General features: G+C 38.3%; 1 protein-coding gene across 1 annotated transcript; it reads left to right on the top strand.

Annotated features, from left to right (window-relative positions):
- The first annotated feature begins 14,680 nt into the window (after positions 1-14,680).
- sox1b (SRY-box transcription factor 1b) lies at positions 14,681-16,726 on the top strand. Its single transcript, XM_058790790.1, has one exon. It carries the CDS (start codon positions 15,189-15,191, stop codon positions 16,194-16,196), a length of 1,008 nt encoding a protein of 335 aa, XP_058646773.1. The 5' UTR covers positions 14,681-15,188; the 3' UTR covers positions 16,197-16,726.
- The last annotated feature ends 1,581 nt before the right edge of the window (positions 16,727-18,307 follow it).

The following is an 18,307-nucleotide window of genomic DNA, read 5'->3' as shown; positions in this document are numbered from 1 at the left end:
TTAAAAAAAAGGCTGAAATTGTTTTGTCGCAGGCAAGGCGCGAGGCACTGAGAATCGTAGAAATTCAATGGCTACAGACAATATTTGAGGCAGTCACCAGATATGAATGCAGGATTCTGTTGGGTAATACAAATAACTTTTGTGAAAATTTTAATTGAACTTTTCTCAGCAGTTTAAAAATTTGGCACAAAAAACCCCAAAAAACTAGACACATCTTTGGCAGGGTTGCTGTTGTAAACCTAATGTCCATGACATTTTTCGTTGACTTACAATAATCTAAAAAACTGAACAAAACATCTTTGGCTTGACAGTTGTCTAGTATAATCCAGCATGTGTCTGTCTGTATGTATGAGAGAGAGAGAGCATCAACTTGACCCATAGGTTTTTCATTTTTAACTCACCGGTAAATTCCAGTATTCTCGTTTATTTTTGTTTTTTTAGTGTTGAATTCTCTATTCTGATGACTGACAAAGAACTTTCTCTGTGTCTGTCTGTTTGTCTTTCTGTGTGCTGTGACAGCACTGTGACACACGCTATGTTTTGTTCTCTTTATTGGAGAGCAGGCTCTGGTTCTAATGCCTGCTGGAAACCTGTATAGAACTGCCTGCGTAATCCATTCTGTAGGAGGGAAACATCCTGGCTATTCTTTGGCTCTGGTCAGCCCTTTTTCAGCAGAATGAGCAACCTATTGTGTTTAAGGCCATGCACAAGATTCGTTAACGAGCTCTCTGTTCAAATATGTTATTATTTTATTTTTTCAGTTAATATGTACACTACTGCTGTTCAAGAGTTTGTAGCATAAGATTTTTGAATATCTCTTTTGCTCACCAAGACTGCATTTATTTGATCAAAAATACAGTAAAACAGTGATATTATGAAATATTATTAGAAATGAAAAAGAAGTGTTTTCTATTTGAATATATTTAAAATTTGTATTACTCCTGTGATTTCAGTCTTCAGTGTCACATGATCCTTCAAAAATCATTATAATATGCTGATTTGATGCTCAATAAACACATAAAAACATCATCAATATTATAAACAGTTATCACAATATTATAAACATATTCTTTGATGAACATAAAGTTAAAAAAATATTTATTTCAAATAGAATTCTTTTGTAATATTATGAATATTTAATTAAATTTACTGCTTCGTTGTTGAATAATATCGCTAAAAAAATCTTTTGAATGGTAGCGTATCAGTTTTCACGAAAGCATTAAGCAACAAAATACTGTTTTCAACAATGATAATAAGTGGCAATGAAAGTCCAGAAAATTTCTTCTATAAATTTGTCTTATGTTACACTATGTTTTGAAAATGCAGAAATGTTCAACAATCTAGTTTTTGAAACTAGAATTTATTATTTCTCTTAATTTTGCAACTTCCCCAAAACAGTGTTTTCTTGATCCTTCTTTTAAATCAGCATTTGAATCTTTTTATGTATAATTCTTTATAAATCTAATATGTATATTTAGATATAAATATCTATCTAAACAGAAGCTATAGAGTGCCTGTAAACATTCAGCTCTCGTGTAAGTTGTTTTGATTGACATCCCAGACAGACAGACTTCTGATATTCAAGGCCCGTCTCTATTATGTGGCATAATGATATGTCTGCTCCTCTATGTACATAGGGGCTGTTTGTTTAGCCCTCGCATTGGCTGGCGTGTGTGTGTTTGTATATGTGTTGAGCATGGGGAATATAATCTTGTGTAAACACCGAGCGTGTCTCTCAGGTGGAGTCGTATGAATGAGACACACAGTCTCAGTGAGGTCTCAGAGAGCCGTGTGTGTCAGTCCACGTGAATGGAGAAGAGTCTATCTGTGGAAACAGGCTGTAATCAGGAGCTCCAGCCTTTCAGGCTGCACAAAAAAGCCACAGTCTGACTGTTACAATTATGAATCTTCCTTTGACTTCTTTTGAACTTTAGTCATTCCTCTGCATTTGATTTAGGTTGGTAACACTTTATAATAAAGCCCCATTATTTATTGTTCATTAACTAACTAACAACAAGCAATGGATTTGTTACTGTTTATTAGTTAAGGCAAGACACGTGATTAGTTTTTTAACTAATAGATATCGTTTTAACTAATAACTATATCACCGTTCTTCTTCAGTTGATTATTCACAGTGCATAAAGACAGTTGTTTTGTATTATACGTTTTTTTTCTGAAATGGTATGTTCAATTATGCAAATTAGGCATTATATATGTGCACTAACATTCATACACAGAAATCTGAACATTGGCCAGGTTCAACATTTTTGTTTCATTTGGTTGACATTAAAAGTTTAGGTTTTTACAGAGGGCATTTTGGAAATCCATGAATCCACGAATCAGAAAATACTGTCAAAAGTCCAAAACCAGGAGAATGATGTAAGAACAAACCCCTCTGTAAAAACCTTCAGAATATAGTTAGGAATAAACCTGGAAAGTTATGTTTGTAACTGCTGCTGAAGTAGAGATTTCTGGCTCAGTGCATGAAAAAAACATATTCTGAGGAAACGGCCAAAGATATCTAGAAACACAAATAATAAAATAAACACTTAAAGGGATAGTTAACCCAAAAATAAAAATTCTGTCATTTACTCGTCCCAAACCTTTCTTATTGACCACGAAAGAAGATATTTTGAAGAATGTTGGTAACCAAACAGTTGATGGTAGCCATAGTATTTTGTTCAGACCATGGAGATAATGGCTACCATCAACGGTTTGGTTACTAGCATTCTTCAAAATATCTTTTTCTTTTGTGTTCGGCAGAAGAAAGAAACTCATACAGATTTAGAAAACTTTTTTTCCACGACTCTTTAAAAAAAAGACGTCATTGTAAATGATGGTCACACATTATTTTAAGGTCCAATTCTTGCTATTAACAAACCATACGACTTTTGTCTCAATAAACTCCTAATTTGCTGCTTGTGAAATATCTCTTGAAATGTATATTTGTGGACGTTTATGCTAAAAACACTTCACTGTTAATAAGCTCAGGTCTAAATCTTAAATATTCTTAATAGACACCACTTGTGATTCAAATAATGTATCAGTAATTGTTATAATTAACATTAACTAAGATTAATAAAGAAGTAATAAATATTTTTCACTGTTAGTTTATATCAACAAATGGATCCTAACTGTTACAGGTTGTTTTCCAGAAGTTTTGCAAAAACCCATTAATCTGTTCAAATTTCAACATATACAGATGTAGAGTCTAGATTTTAGCCCAAACCAACCACAAACCCTCTGAAAGGTTTCCCTCCTGTGACTCCGTTTAAATACTCTTGCAGTCCAATGCCGCTGTGACTGCAAGGGGTCGGACCTACACCAGACAAAACCAACATGTCCTAACCCCGTAATAATGCAGGACCTCTGGGGAATAAAGCTGCTCTCTTTTTCCCACATCCCACCGTGCTCTGGGGCGCCTTTTTGTTTACACTGCCCTCACAATGAGCGCTATAGTGCCCACCGAACAAGCTTGTATGGGAGTGTTCTGGGCCTGAATGTACAGCCAGCCACCGGCCCTGCTCTGAATAAGCCCCTTTGAATATTGCCAAGACCCCCGCTTGCATTGTTCCGCATTATTCCCCGTACAATAGATATCACACTTTGGAAGTAATTTTTAAAAAAAGGGATGGGTGAATCAAAATAGTGGTAGGTTTTAGCTTTTGTTTTCTCTCTCTCTCTCTTTTCTTTCACTCGTCTAGCTCTCTTTCTTTCTTTTTTTCTTTTGCTTCGCGCCCGCCCCGCATTCTCTCTTCTCTCTCACCGGTTTTTCCCCAGCCGCTCATTCAGAGTTCTCCATTATAGCGGCAAATTAAATAAACCACTCCATTGCCTAAAGAGGCTGGGGCCCGGACTGAACCAGCCTAGTTTGCGAGGACCAGGGGAGCGAGGCAGGCGTGCATGCTGGGAGAGAGCGCACCTCGCTAGGCTTTACTCCACCTCGCTCGTGGTTCTTCAGGCTGAAACGGTTTGAGACGAAGCGGAGGATGAGGAGTGGATGGGGGGTAGCGAAGGGTCCCCACCCACCCCTCTGTCTCCAGTGGAGATGGGGAGAAGGACAAAGGAGCTCTCTCCTTCCTCCGGCCCCCCTCCTCAAAAGGGCAGCAGGTACGGGGCATGGATTTTTTTTCCCCCGAGGTGGGTCGTGGGATGCTGGGGCAGTTGTAGGGGGGACAAAAGGGGTTTATCTGAAGACCTCTTCTGGGGATAGGTTAATTGTGAACCGGCTTTTCAGAAGGAAGAAGAAATATCAGGAGAAAAGTGCATGGCAGCCATGACAGAGGAAGAGGGAGAGTTACTGTCAGACTCGGTTTTATGCAAATGTTACGAAATACAGGAAGTGTTTATGCTATGGTGATGTTTTTGTGAGAATTGTGCTGGAATTTCTTTGTGTTTAAGATTTCAGTCTTCAAGGTAGGGGTGTGCAATATTGAAAAAAAAAGATCTCGAAATTTTTGGGGGATTTTTTTGATAACGATAATTAGACAATATTTTGCTGAGTGTGTTATTGTGCTGATATCTGACTATCATAGACAGCTGCAGTGTTTGATATTCTTCATATTCTGTGTGGTCAGTTCACATCAGTGATAGAAATTAATCTTCTCATATAAGTTTAAATTGATTTTTACCTTTTATGGGCAATTTTACCTTTAATAAAGCCACTTTTTCTAAAAGTGTGCATCTGTTGAGTCAAATTGTTACATTTAATCAGTCAATTAGAATAATAAGACATTTAGGCTGTTACCAAACAAATGAAACCAGTATCAACAAAATTAATCTTTGCAGAAGTTGCACCTGAAGTGGCATTTAGATGTATTTACACACTGTTTAATGCAGCTCATGGGGACATGGAGTGCTTTAACCTGCAGTTACAAATGCATAATGTTTTGATATTTTAAACATAAAACATTGAATACTGATATTTGAAATTATTTAAAAAATGAAAAGATACTTTAAATGTGAAATTAAATCCGCCAGTAGGTGGCAGCAAGTCAATGTTAACAAGTGTCATTGCGATTGAACCGAATCATTTAAACGGTTGATTCATTCAGGAACGAAACACCGTCATGTTGCTCAGAGACGTAAAACAGTGCTGTAGCTGTGTTTGGAATTATTTTTGTTGGCGAAATAGAGCAAAAACAGGCAATATGGTGTCTAAAACGTAAGTTTATTGAACTGTTGTATAAAATCAATATCACGCTAATATCATGCTTATTTTTGAAGAAAAAAACAGCACTCTTCCTGTGATTTTAACTATATGAAATTATATATATATATATATATATATATATATATATATATACACACACACTTTTGTGATCATTCTTAATGCATTTAATTAGACTGAATCATGCAGTGAAAGAACACACTCTAAATGCGCATGCGCACTAGTCTAGACTTCATCACGTAATGTAAGCGTGCACTCCATAGATGTTTTGTTTGGTTTTTGCAAAATACTCGATAATGTCAAATTGCACATCGTTAAAACAACAATTATGATATTAACGCAGACGATATATATCGCACACCCCTACTTCAAGGTGTATGTGATTTTGTTTATAGGAGCTGTTAGCCAGTTTATTGTGGGCTCAAACTTTTTTCTTCATCCTTCAATGGTTTCTCTTTTTTGAATACAGTTGTAGAAGCAACAGGTGCAAGTGGAGCTTAGAAGTGATCCCCTAAACACACAACCTTCATTTTTAGGAGTAACTGCTTATGAATTATGAATAACTGTTTGCGTTTTGATGTCATGTAACTTGAGCTGTACAGAGATATGTGGTTTTAGTTGAGGCTGTACTCTCTTAAAAATAAAAGTTTTTTACCCCAAACGGGGTTTTCACAGTGATGCCACTGAAGAACCATTTTTGGTAAAAAAAAAACTTTTACCACTGTAGACTTTCAGAAAAAAAATGGTTCAAAAACTGTCACTAAGGTAGTATCTTTTCATAAGGTACACCTTTTTTTACCTTATTTACCTCTAAAGGGTACATATATTAGTACCTTTTGAAGGGGTGCTGTCCCAGTGACAGCTTTTTGTACCTTTTTTTTCTGGCAGTGTAAGGAACCTTTTTTGGAATGGAAAGGTTCCATGGATGTTAAAGTTTCCTCATCGAACCTTTGCCAGTAAAGAACCTTTATTTTTAAGAGTGCATTCAGCGTTCAATTATTATCTGTGATTAGACTGGATTTGTATTTAAAGTTTTAAATATTATTACATTTCTTAATTTAGTATTATCAAAGCCTAATTTTTATAAATACAGTCTCTTGTTAATCAAATGCAAGTGGACTGTTCAAATCTACTGGTCGTTTTCTACATTTGATTCTACACCTAGTTGTGGTAACATAGGAAATCATTTATGAAGAGAGAGAGAGAGAGGGACAGGTAGAGAGATAAAGAGACACTAAAGGGACTAATGGACAGCCTCTGAGAGAGACAAAACAAAGGGAAGGAAAGGCCAGGTAGTGAGAGGTTGGCTTTGAGCACCGTTGGGCATCAGCCTGGATGGACCAGGAGAGATGACCTCATTTACGATGTCTGGAGACTAAAAAGAGGAAAAGGAAGAGGTGGAGAGTTTGAAGAGGGTCCGTCCCGCTGAGCGGCTCACACTTAGCCCCGCTGGGATCCGATCAGGGCCCAAACTAGCATCAGACGGGGGGTCTAGTTGTCTCCTCCCTGCCCTTTCTGCCGAAAGAGAAAAGAAAGAGGTCCACTGAAAGTTCCACTCCAGCTGGTAGGGAAGAAAAGAGAGGGAGGACTGAGGGTCAAATGCTCAAGATGTAGGGAGAGGTGGCAGGTAGGGGAGAGCTTTCGAGCGAGGGAGACTTTGGCAAGTGTACAAAATGCTTGAAAGATACAGAGAACGAGCAGAAGAGAAAATGAGTAAGAGAGAGTAATAGAGAGAGACTGAGCTGAGGTCAGGGGCTCCCTCTGAGGTCTGACATTTGAGGCTAAGGATTGTTTTACAAGTGTTGTTAGCATGTCAGGTCCAATTTGCAGGGTTTACAGGGCAGGGTTAAATAAGATTAGCAGCTTTACACACGTTTACCAGATTCCACCGCCGCTGCCGCCCGCGTTTCATCATAGTTTAATAGTCTAGCTGGGTTTTTTCCTTCTCAGCAGGGGTCTCTCAAAAAACAAGTTTAGCTTTGATTTGTTTTTTTGTTTTTTTGCTTTCATTTTGTCTAATGACTTTTATATGCATTGTTTATTTTTAGAGAGTTTTTAATTTATAGGGTGGACGTTGGTAAAAACTGAAATGAAGAATATATTAATATGAACATGAAATTGTAAGATTTTTGTTGCATTATGGTGTTATTTTCTTGTCACTTAAGCACATGACAAATAACTCACCTACCAAATATAATAATAATAAAATAATAATAATAAGAAGAATGATAATGATAGAAATACACAACCGTTCAAAAGTTTGGGGTTTTGAAAGTCTCTTATGTGCATCAAGTTAAATTTGTGATTTGTGAAATATTACTATTTTAAATAATTTTAATATTCTTTGGAAAGTTTTCAGCATTATTATTCCAGTTGTCACATGATCCTTCAGAAATCATTCTGATATGTTGATTTTCTGCTCAAGAAACATTTATTATTAATATAAATGTTGAAAACAGTCGTGCTACTTAAATATTTTTACAGTGATCCTTTTTTTTCAGGATTCTTAAAAAGTAAAAAAACAACAACATTCATTTGATATAGAAATCTTCCGTAACATTATAAATATCTTTGCTGTTACATTTAATCAATTTAGGCCTGGTTTCACAGACAGGGCTTAGGTCAAGCCAGGATTTGGCCATAGTTCAATTAGGATATTTAAAATATGCCTTAGATAAAAACATTACTGGTGTGCATCTTGTGGCAAAACAATGAATCTGGACTGAAACGTTTGCCTTTTTGTTTGTGTGTGCACAGTCACTTTAGTTTTTGTTGTCACCTCTATGTAAATCTAAACTCTTGTTTAAAGGACCTTGAACTTTGCATTTCGTTTGGTGTGTGGATTTTTTGCCTTGTTTTTTTTGTAAAACAATGAATCTGACACATTTTAAAATCACTCACAGTTGAAATAGCCCAGACATACATTTTAGTCTTGGACTAGGCTTAAGCCTTGTCTATGAAACCAGGGGTTAATGTGTTCTTACTGAATAAAAGTATTCATTTATAAAAGAAAAAGAAAGAAAAAAGCTTATTTCCCTCAAACTTTTGAACGGTAGTGTATATTTTTGAAGTAACTGTATATCATTGTAGTATTTGTTAAACTGCAAATAATGTTTGCTGATTGAAATAAAAAGTTACTCTTTTATAGTAATGAGAATCCAATAAGGGTCACCATTAAGATAAATGGGCATTGAAAATCTCTCTCTCTCTCTCTCTGTATATATACACATACACAGAGAGTACATACGATGCTGCAAATTTTTTCTATACATTTCTGAAACAACGACAACAACAAAATCATACATGCATATTACTAAGGTACTTTACCAAGCACATCTCAAAATCACTGCAAGTGTCCGGACTCCAGTACAATATCTCCCTCCTCCCTGCTCGACTACAGTACTCATTATTGCTCTGGCTCTTTTCTCTCTCACTGAGCAGCGCAGTGGCAGGGCAGCATCACATTTAATTTAATTAGTCCAGCTGCACTGGCACTTGCGCCATTGGCTGGTATTGTCAGCACGTTTCGTACCGTGGCACACACAATCACTGATTGCTTTCAGATAGGGAGAAATATAATTAGGGTTTTGGAAAGGCAGAGAGAGGGGAGAGAGAAGGAGGGGGTGTGAGGGGTATATTAGAGCCTTATTAGTTTCATTTGAAATCTGTAGATAAATAGGAAAGTTTTATTTGAGGCGTAATGAGATTGTAGCTATTTGGACAAGGATGGGTGACCCTTGTACATGGATTACAGAGGGATTATGGGTAATAACACGCTATGGCTGTGAGAAGTGGGGTATTGATCTGAGGCGTCTTTGATGTTTGCTACTGAAGAAACACTGCTACTTCTCACCTCCAGATACATTTCAATTCAAATGCGAGTATATTCAGACCACTGTAAGAAAGAAAGCTGTAAAAAACGGAAGGTACTTGTAATTTTCTGGCAGGACATTATCTGTTAAGTTTACAGACATTTAACCCTAAAACTCAACACAATGCAGTCCTTATTTCATTTCTAATCCACCTTTGGAACCCCATCCAGTGGCAAAAACGTACGAAAGTACATCAGCTAACAAGGCCCAGCTGCAAAGTGGTTAACCAAAGATACCTTTCTTTCTCTTTACCGGTGCATGGCAACCACTGTGCAGAGCAAAAAGCCTGTTCTTTTCTTTATTTTACTGCGTGAGCCACAAAACCCCTGTATGAAGACACTTGTGCTTTGTCAAACACCCATTGGAATGACACCATCATAACCCTCTAATGAACCATGTGATGCCTGGGCATAATTGGGTGCAAGCTGACATTGTTGAATACAGTAAGTGTAGACATTAACACAGTAACCTGAGTGAAATCTGCTGACTGCTCATTATGCTCATTGGTATCAATAATAGTGGTGAGTGAAGAAGAATAGAAAATTGTTTAAATAGATTTACAGATTTGATGTCTTGGTGAATTATTGAATGGCTTTTTGTGCTGGATTATTGTAGACATTTTGTCCCGGAAAAGTAAGCATTTTTCCAATTATTCCAAAGAACCTTAATAATGACATGATCAATTAAAGAAATTGTTCTTAGGTTACTATCTGAACATAGATGTTACGTAACCACAGATGTAAACTGTGTAAATTGTCTCAAGGCCTACAAACTTATGTTGCACAATGTTAAGTTTTACTGTTAACATACTGTTGCTAGTATGAGACGTTATTTTAAATAGTTGTGGCAATATCTGTGTAGTGTTCTTGTATTCATGTGTTCATTCTGTTGGGATAAATTTACTAATCAGTCATTTCGTATTACCTTCCGTTATCCACACCAAATGTGTATTTGCAAAGTCGGCTGACTAGTTCACCCAGAAACTGATCATTTATTTATACTCATTTCTTTTAAACCCAACTGATTTTCTTTCTTCGGTGGAGCACCAAAGGAGTCATTTATAGCACAATTTATAGCACAAGTCCAAGCCGCATTATATGGCCTTAGAAGACTTGGAATATAATCCATAAACCACAAACTTCTTGTCTGATGTTTTTATGGATGTAAATGAGTTTGTTTCTTCATTGGAACAGATTTGGAGAAATGTATCATCACATCACTTGCTCTCCAATGGATCCTCTGCAGTGAATGGGTGCCGTCAGAATGAGAGTCCAACAGCTGATAAAAACATCACAAGAATCCACAAAAAATCCACATGACTCCAGTCCATCAGTTAACATCTTGTGAAATGAAAAGCCATGTGTTTAACAAACAAATCCATCAAGACGTTTTTAACTTAAAACCAAACCTAAAATATCCATAATAACGCTTTCTCCAGGGAAAAAGTAATCTCATCAGAAATTTGCACAGATTAAGCATCGTTTACAGGTTGAAAACAGTCGAAAACAGTTCTAAACAAAGATTTTGTTGGTGTATTTTGATGTGATAGGACAACAGAGGATGGACTTTTTCCACTGGAGTAAGTGTTGTGAAAGATTTTGGCCAGAAGCTGCTTTAACATTAAAACATCTTAATGATGGATTTGTTTCTTACAAACATGCAGCTTTTCACTTCATGTGATGTTAATTGTTGGACTGGAGTCATGTGGATTACTTTTGTATTATTGTGAGGTTTTTATCAGCTGTTTGGACTCTCATTCTGACGGCACCCATTCACTGCAGAGGATCCATTGGTGAGCAAGTGATGTAATGCACAATTTCTCCAAATCTGTTGTGATGAAGAAACAAACTCATCTAACATCCCTTGGATTCAGCAAGTTTTCATTTTTGGGTGAACTATTCCTTGAATGCTCTATTCATCACATTCCTCATACTGAATGATCCCTTTTACAAGATCAGTCTTAAAACACAACTGATTTTACTCAAACAACATGTCTCGCTGCTGGAGTGCTGCCACTGAATATGAACCCATTCGTTCCATGTGTGCAAATTATATTCTCATAGAGGCCACTGAACATCATCTTACGATGTTATGTTATTTTTCTTTATGGTTTTCAAAGATCCTTAAAGCGCTCATGCAGCTATGCCATGGCATGTATCCGACACCATGTGGTGAACTATTAACTATAGTTGAGGCGTTGGGATTTTACCTTCCGCCCATACAGTAGAGCTGACAGCAGCTGTGACGGGTAGCTTAAGCAAGCCATCTGCTGTAAAAAGAATGCCTTTGATACCATTAGCCCCCGTGGCGCGCTAACATGTTGTTTCTAGAAGCTTCAGCTGATCCTGTGAAGCCGGCTGTGGTGGGAGATGACTGTGGGCTTAGAGATTCCTGTGCTAACAGCAGGGAGATGTGTGCATGCAGGCTGAAAACCATACAGTGATCATAGTCTCTGTGTGTGTGTGTGTGTTCATCTGCACAACCTTTGATCTTCTGATGAGCTGCTAATTTGGTCTCAAGGCCAGTCCGTAAGCAACACTGAGTATGTGTGTGTTTTAACGTCTTTCCATCTTTTCCCTTGATTTGTTTATCCTGTTGTACCCCCTAAGAGTCATGTTCTATAACACATTTAGCATATGTATGGCTTATGATAACTAATTAATTAAATTCTTAAAGGGACAGTTCACCCATCATCGTTTACTCACTCTCATGTTGTTCCAAAACTGTATGCATTTCTTTACTTTGTTTTGGACCCCATTGACTGCCATTGTATGGACAAAAATGGTTAAAACATTCTTAATGTTTTTTTTTTCTTCTTCATTCCACTGGATAAAGTCATGATCTCAATAAGTCATATGACATGAATGTGTGTGAAAGACACTTTTTTTTTTGAGTATCAAATAGTGAGAATATGCAAAAGTATGCAATTTGGAGCAGTTTCTGATATTTATACAGCCTAAAAGCACAATCAACTTCTGATAGCTTGTAATGTAAATCAATGAGATCTTTAGATTTAGAGAAGAGCCAGTGATATAAGAAGAACACAAAAAGTGCAAGGAAGCTGAAATAAAGAATAATGGAAATCACATTTTAAGCTGAGTAAACTACAAGTTGTGAGCATTAGGTCAACTTTTCTTTTTCTTTTTTTTTACAGTGTAAGCAGGTATCCTTATACCTGGTGCATTGTTATAAACATTAAAGCAGCATAGAGGAGCATCTCACAGTATATGTAAGTATGAAACCCACCTCTCAAGGCATTGATTTGGTACATTTGAGCTCATGCACTATTGCTGAAAACACATAATTACCCATTAGCACTAATGTGCTCCAGTCTTATTTGCACTATGTGAAAGAATCTGATTAAGATGGAGTAATATAGTGTCTACCTCAGTGTATTTGGCTTCCTTCACTGCTGTTTAGAGATTAATACACATTTCCTCTATGCTTTATTATGGACTCCGGTAGTTTTGTACTAGGATAGTCCCTCGTGCATTTAGGAAATCTTCTGGACAACCTGTATAAATATGAACTGAGATTGTGATATTGTGTAAAATAGATGCTTCTTTTCCTGAGCACAACCTTATCATCCCCCCATCCCTTTATCCTCCTCTTCCACTCAGAGTGTCAGTGTCAACGTGTAAATCATACGGGAATAAGTCTGAAAATTGAAAATGAAGCTGGAAATATGTGCATGAGACAGCCCCTTCTCCCCCCACGCAGCCCTTGCTCGAGTTTCCCCTCCCTTCCTGTCCAATTATGTTTAAAATGCGGTGGAGAGCAAGAACAGGCGCACCTGACAGATGTTGACCATTTTTAAACCCTGCTCGCTCTCACAAGTTCAAGAGACTCTCTAATTCACTTTGCAGTCGGGACATAACGGAGCAACGCCACTTACTGAGCTTTTGGAGCACAGACCAACACACGAGGATTTTAGTGCTGTGAAGCTCAGATCAGGGTAGAGGCATCTTGCAGTTCACTAAGCTTATAGTGTGATTTCCATGATCATTTCATTTAGCATTTATCTATTTCTACATAGGTTTTCTCTTCACACTTTGTGTTCTTCCTATATCAGTTGTTCTCAATCCTGATTCAAAATAAATCATTACACAAGTAGAAAATCTGATGTGCATTGCAATGATCATTATTAAATTAATAATCAATCAATAATAATTCTGTTGTGTTCAATTTATTTTTTCTTTTCTTTCTTTTATATATATATATATATATATATATATATATATATATATATATAAGACACAAAGTCTAATTTATGTTTTCATTTTATCTGGACCTGAGTCACACTTTTTCGATGGACACTTACAGGTAGTCCTTCATTTATTGATTTAAATGGTCAGTATCTGGAGACCATTGTTAAACCAGTTGTGTAATCCTACAAATACGCATAACTGAGTAAATGGCAACGCCTTTTCCACTTTCTCTGATGGGTATGATGATTAACACATTAACTCCGCGATATTTATTTTTCGCCTCAGCTCACAATTAATGGAGATATTCTGAGCAACTCTTCTGTGAAATCTGAGCGATGCGCCGGCAACCCCCTCAACGCCTCCGTTCAATATCATGCACCTTTTCACGTTTGAACGGGGTTTCTGAAGAACCTCACAACGTTTTCCAAGTTTCTCTGTGATCCTTTGATTTTCCATAACTATTGTATAAATTATCTAGGAAAACTCGAACGTATAAAGTGTGATTAAACTGTAAAATCAGTACAACGAAAAGGGAACTTGTTGGGGGTTTCGTATGTTTGCGTCCAGTAGACGGCGATCACAGTCTGTAAATTAATGTAGAGAACGATGTGACTATATTTTGCCTTTTTTATCTGCACCTTTTGTTGACAGTCAAGTCAAAACAAGCGCAATGAGCGTTTTAGTACGTGTAATGCTTATAAAATGGGCTTCATTAATGTGGGCGATCTTGTCACCTTGTTGTCCAGTAATGTCGAATCGAATAGAGGATTTTTTTTTTTTTTCATGATTTATAGTTATTGTTTAATGAATTGGGATGAATTCAGACTTCATACTTGTGATATTGCAGTAAGACAACGTTTCAGATACCAATGAAAAAAGCGCTGACTCCAGTGTTGGAAAAGAATATGGCAAGTTACACCGATTACCTGTTTTTTTTTTTTTTTTTTTGCACACTAACAATTTTAGCTGTTCCCCACTTTGCACTTGATGACAAAAGGGCACACATGGTACATGCACTGGGTGTGAGGCACCTGTTTCTTAGCAACCGTCACAACAGTAAAACACCTGTGGCATCAATTTATTCAAAGGGACTTGTGATAAATACTGGAAAACTGTGATAAACACTGGAAAAGATACCGAGAAACTGTGTGAGGACAAATTTATATATAAAATATACTATAAAGACGTCTGTTTGCTGAGACATTTATCTCTTTCCTATTTGGGACTTTTTAATGAATAAACTTTTACGTGTTGTCATGGTTAAAATGACTGAAACGGTTTATCAATTTAATTACTGTGTTTTATTTAACGATATTTTTTTCCGATAGAAAACCATATATGCTACTTGACAATAAAAATCATTGCTTGTTTAAAGTCCAGGCTCCGGCGTTTCAAAAGGGGCAAATAATTCCGCGGGAAAAAATCACTGATTTATTGTTTATTCCAGCGAAAATGATCATTTGGAGATCATTTACCCCAAATAACATTTGTCAGCAGTGGTTTGTAGCCAACTGTTTACCTTCCGCGCGCCGCAGAAAGACCCTTCAGCTGCGCCTGTAGCGCGCGCGCTGCGTCACCTGACCGCGAGCCATATGCAAATCTGCCCCGTCCTCAAACGCCATTGGCTCTCTCTCACTCATTTATTCCCTGTCAACGCGCATCACATGGCCGCTCTCCCACTAACTTTTCAAGCCCACCGCCGAAAGTAGCTCAAAGACAATTCTGCACTGGATGTGAAAATCACCCCGAGAGGAAGTTAGAATAAAACAAAGGGAGACGAGCAGCCGTAAAGTTACTCTCTATCCTCTGTCTGGATTGTACCGATCCTGTTCCAGTGGCCTCTTTTGTTATTAAGAGGTTCTGCACGTGTGTGCCTGCCAGGGAACGGGGACGCGTGAATGTTTCTGTGTGTGAGCTGAGTTAGTTAAAGCCAGGTGAATGTATAGCATGATGATGGAAACGGACTTGCATTCCCCGGGACCCCAGACTAACACAAACACGGGCCACACGGGACCCAACGGCGGCAGCAAAGTTAACCAAGACCGCGTCAAGAGACCCATGAACGCGTTTATGGTGTGGTCTCGGGGTCAGCGCAGAAAAATGGCTCAGGAGAACCCAAAGATGCACAACTCGGAGATCAGCAAGCGCCTCGGAGCGGAGTGGAAAGTCATGTCCGAGGCGGAAAAGCGACCCTTCATTGACGAGGCGAAGAGACTGCGCGCCATGCACATGAAGGAGCATCCGGATTACAAGTACCGACCCCGGAGGAAGACCAAGACGCTGCTCAAGAAGGACAAGTACTCTTTGGCGGGTGGCCTGCTCGCCGGATCCGGTGGCGGAGGCGGCGTGGGGCTGGGAATGGGTGCGGCGGGGGTCGGCCAGAGGTTGGAGAGTCCGGTGGGTCACGGCGGCGGAACCGCGGCGAGCTACGCGCACATGAACGGCTGGACCAACGGCGCGTACTCGGCCGCGGCTGCAGCCGCGATGATGCAGGAGGCTCAGCTCGCCTACAGCCAGCACCCAGGCGCCGGAGCGCATCACCACCACGGCCACCACCACCATCCACACAATCCCCAGCCTATGCACCGCTACGAAATGACGGCTCTCCAGTACAGCCCCATCTCAAACTCTCAAAGCTACATGAGCGCCTCTCCATCAGCCTATGGGGGAATATCCTACGCGCAACACCAAAACTCCAGCGTGGCTTCGTCTGGGGCCATCGGCACGCTGGGCTCGCTGGTGAAATCGGAACCGAGCGTAAGTCCTCCCGTTACAGCTCACTCTCGAGCCCCTTGTCCCGGAGACTTGCGAGAGATGATAAGCATGTATTTACCGGCGGCGGAGGCAGGGGACCCGTCAGTTCAGAGCAGACTTCACGCTGTGCCGCAGCACTATCAAAGTTCCGCGACGAGCGTAAACGGAACCGTTCCACTGACACACATATGAACAGATTTCGCATTCAGACTCAAATAACCAAATATTTACCTCTTTTAGAGCATAACTACCTTTTTTGTACAGAATGTCTGTTCTTGTAAATTTTGAAGGTGATATTATTTAAATATAATACTTAAACTGAAGGGATGTTGTCTGAATAATTTGTCCGAAATTACACATTATGCGTGAGCTTTACACATTTGCGAGGGATTAATTCTTCTTTTGTGTGTGTGTGTGTGTGTGTTTGTGAGAGAGAGAGAGAGAGAAAGCTAGTGAGAGAGACTGTTTAAGACATGAAAAAGAGTGGGTGTTACAGTGTAAAATATAGTCAAATGACAACGTTTTTAAAGTTTTCTAAGATTTCTCGATCCCACTTTGATTTGTCAACACGTGAGTTACTGTATTTGAACTATTCCTTATTTGTTTGTTGTATTTTTCCTTGTACATTGTGAATATATTACAGAGAAAGATTGATACACATTTGTAAATATAATTCGGATTTGCCAGGATAAAAGGAAAACGTTTTGCGTTGATGTGAGAATAAATTTCACTGCTTTTGCTCTGATTCTGGAAAGTTAGTTTGCTGTGTTGTTTTGCTTTTCATCCCATGGGACTCGCGATTAAGCAGATGGAAACAGTTCATGTTCCAGTGTGAAAACCTTTATATGTCTCTTTCATCTAATTTAAGTCTTTTTTTTTTTAATACATTGGGACAGAACAGTGTGCAAGAACAAATTTTTGGAGCAGATGATTATTTTAATTATATAGGTGTAAATATAAATACGTATTTTAGCATGAAGCCAGTCCGAAATAAAATATAAAAATATAACCAATATAGAAACTGAAATATCTATGTCAGATCTGCTGAAAATCCTATCAGTTAAGTCTAAAAGAAAACTGACATTTTATAAGACACTTTACGGATATATTGTTATAATAGGGCCTAATAATAATAATAATTATTATTACTATTATAAATCACGTTTTTATTATTATTTTTTTAAATCACATTATGACATTGCTATAACATTTACTCTAGCAAATTATTTAGATTAGACATTTAACGTTTTTAAAGAAATGAAGGAACATTTACAGTAATCGGGAAGAAAGCCTAATATATAAAATATTTTACTTGAGTGATGGTCTCTTTAAATGAGTTTTAGACACTTGTGAGCTCTCCACTCAGGCTTGAAGCTCGTGGTTATGTCTGTCTAAATGAAACTACTTCAGATCGTTGGATAATTACTATTTATTTGATGCCACTATTTTTGTTAAGCGTGATCAGCTGCTTTAATCGCGGTAAAGCTTACAAAGCTATTTTACAGCAATGAAACCTTCCGTACTTTTCTTAATTTAGGAAGACTTCCGTGACGTTGTTGCTGTGTCCTGATGCATATGATGGAGGTCAAAGTTCAAGACCTCTCAAAATAAAGAGTATCCAATGAAAAACGACGAACAGCAAATAGAGAGCGAACTACATTATTCATTGTTCAATGGACCAACCCCTGTTTTTTTCCCCGTGAGCCCCGGATTGTGCAGACATATGCTTTAAATCCGCTCCACTTCAATTAAATCCGCCTGGGTAACCCGCGAGCCACTCATGACTATATTTACCGGATATGGAATAATTGCGTTCTAAACCCATGAATGGAATTAAAAATGTTAGTTTATTTCCACTTTTGATATGCAGTTTATGAAGAATTCAGTTTTTTCGCCTTCTGGCTTTTTTTTTTTTGACAACCTAATTTTCTTATAATTGAATCACTGGTGGGCCGTCAAGCAAATGTTGGTCGTATCCTCCGTGGGGTGTCAGTGGGATTAAGATGAATGCAGAGTGCGTGGCAGAGAGTGTTTTGTGTCAGGGAGAGAGGAGGATTAAACAACCCTAAAAGCTGAACCCCCGGGTCAGCGACAAGTCTCATTCTTTACAATGACACCCACCGGAAGAGTGACGTGACGCGGGAGCTTTCTCGCAACAAGTAGCAGGATTCAGGGAGGTCTTTGAACCTCTTTTTTTTTTTTTTTTACTTCGCAGAAGACCGTGAGAATGTCGACGAAGTTTCACATGAATGTCTTTAGCAAAAACAGGTTAGTTTACGAACAAATAACGAAACTCGCTTATT

The sequence above is a fragment of the Onychostoma macrolepis genome, chromosome 01 (assembly GCF_012432095.1).
Source record: "Onychostoma macrolepis isolate SWU-2019 chromosome 01, ASM1243209v1, whole genome shotgun sequence".
Lineage (NCBI taxonomy): Eukaryota > Metazoa > Chordata > Actinopteri > Cypriniformes > Cyprinidae > Onychostoma > Onychostoma macrolepis.
Note: the sequence above shows the minus strand (reverse complement) of the source record. Positions and strands in the feature narration are given on the sequence as shown.

Coding starts and splice junctions, on each gene's coding strand:
- sox1b (XM_058790790.1), top strand. CDS start 15,189: ATGTATAGCATGATGATGGAAACGGACTTGCATTCCCCGGGACCCCAG.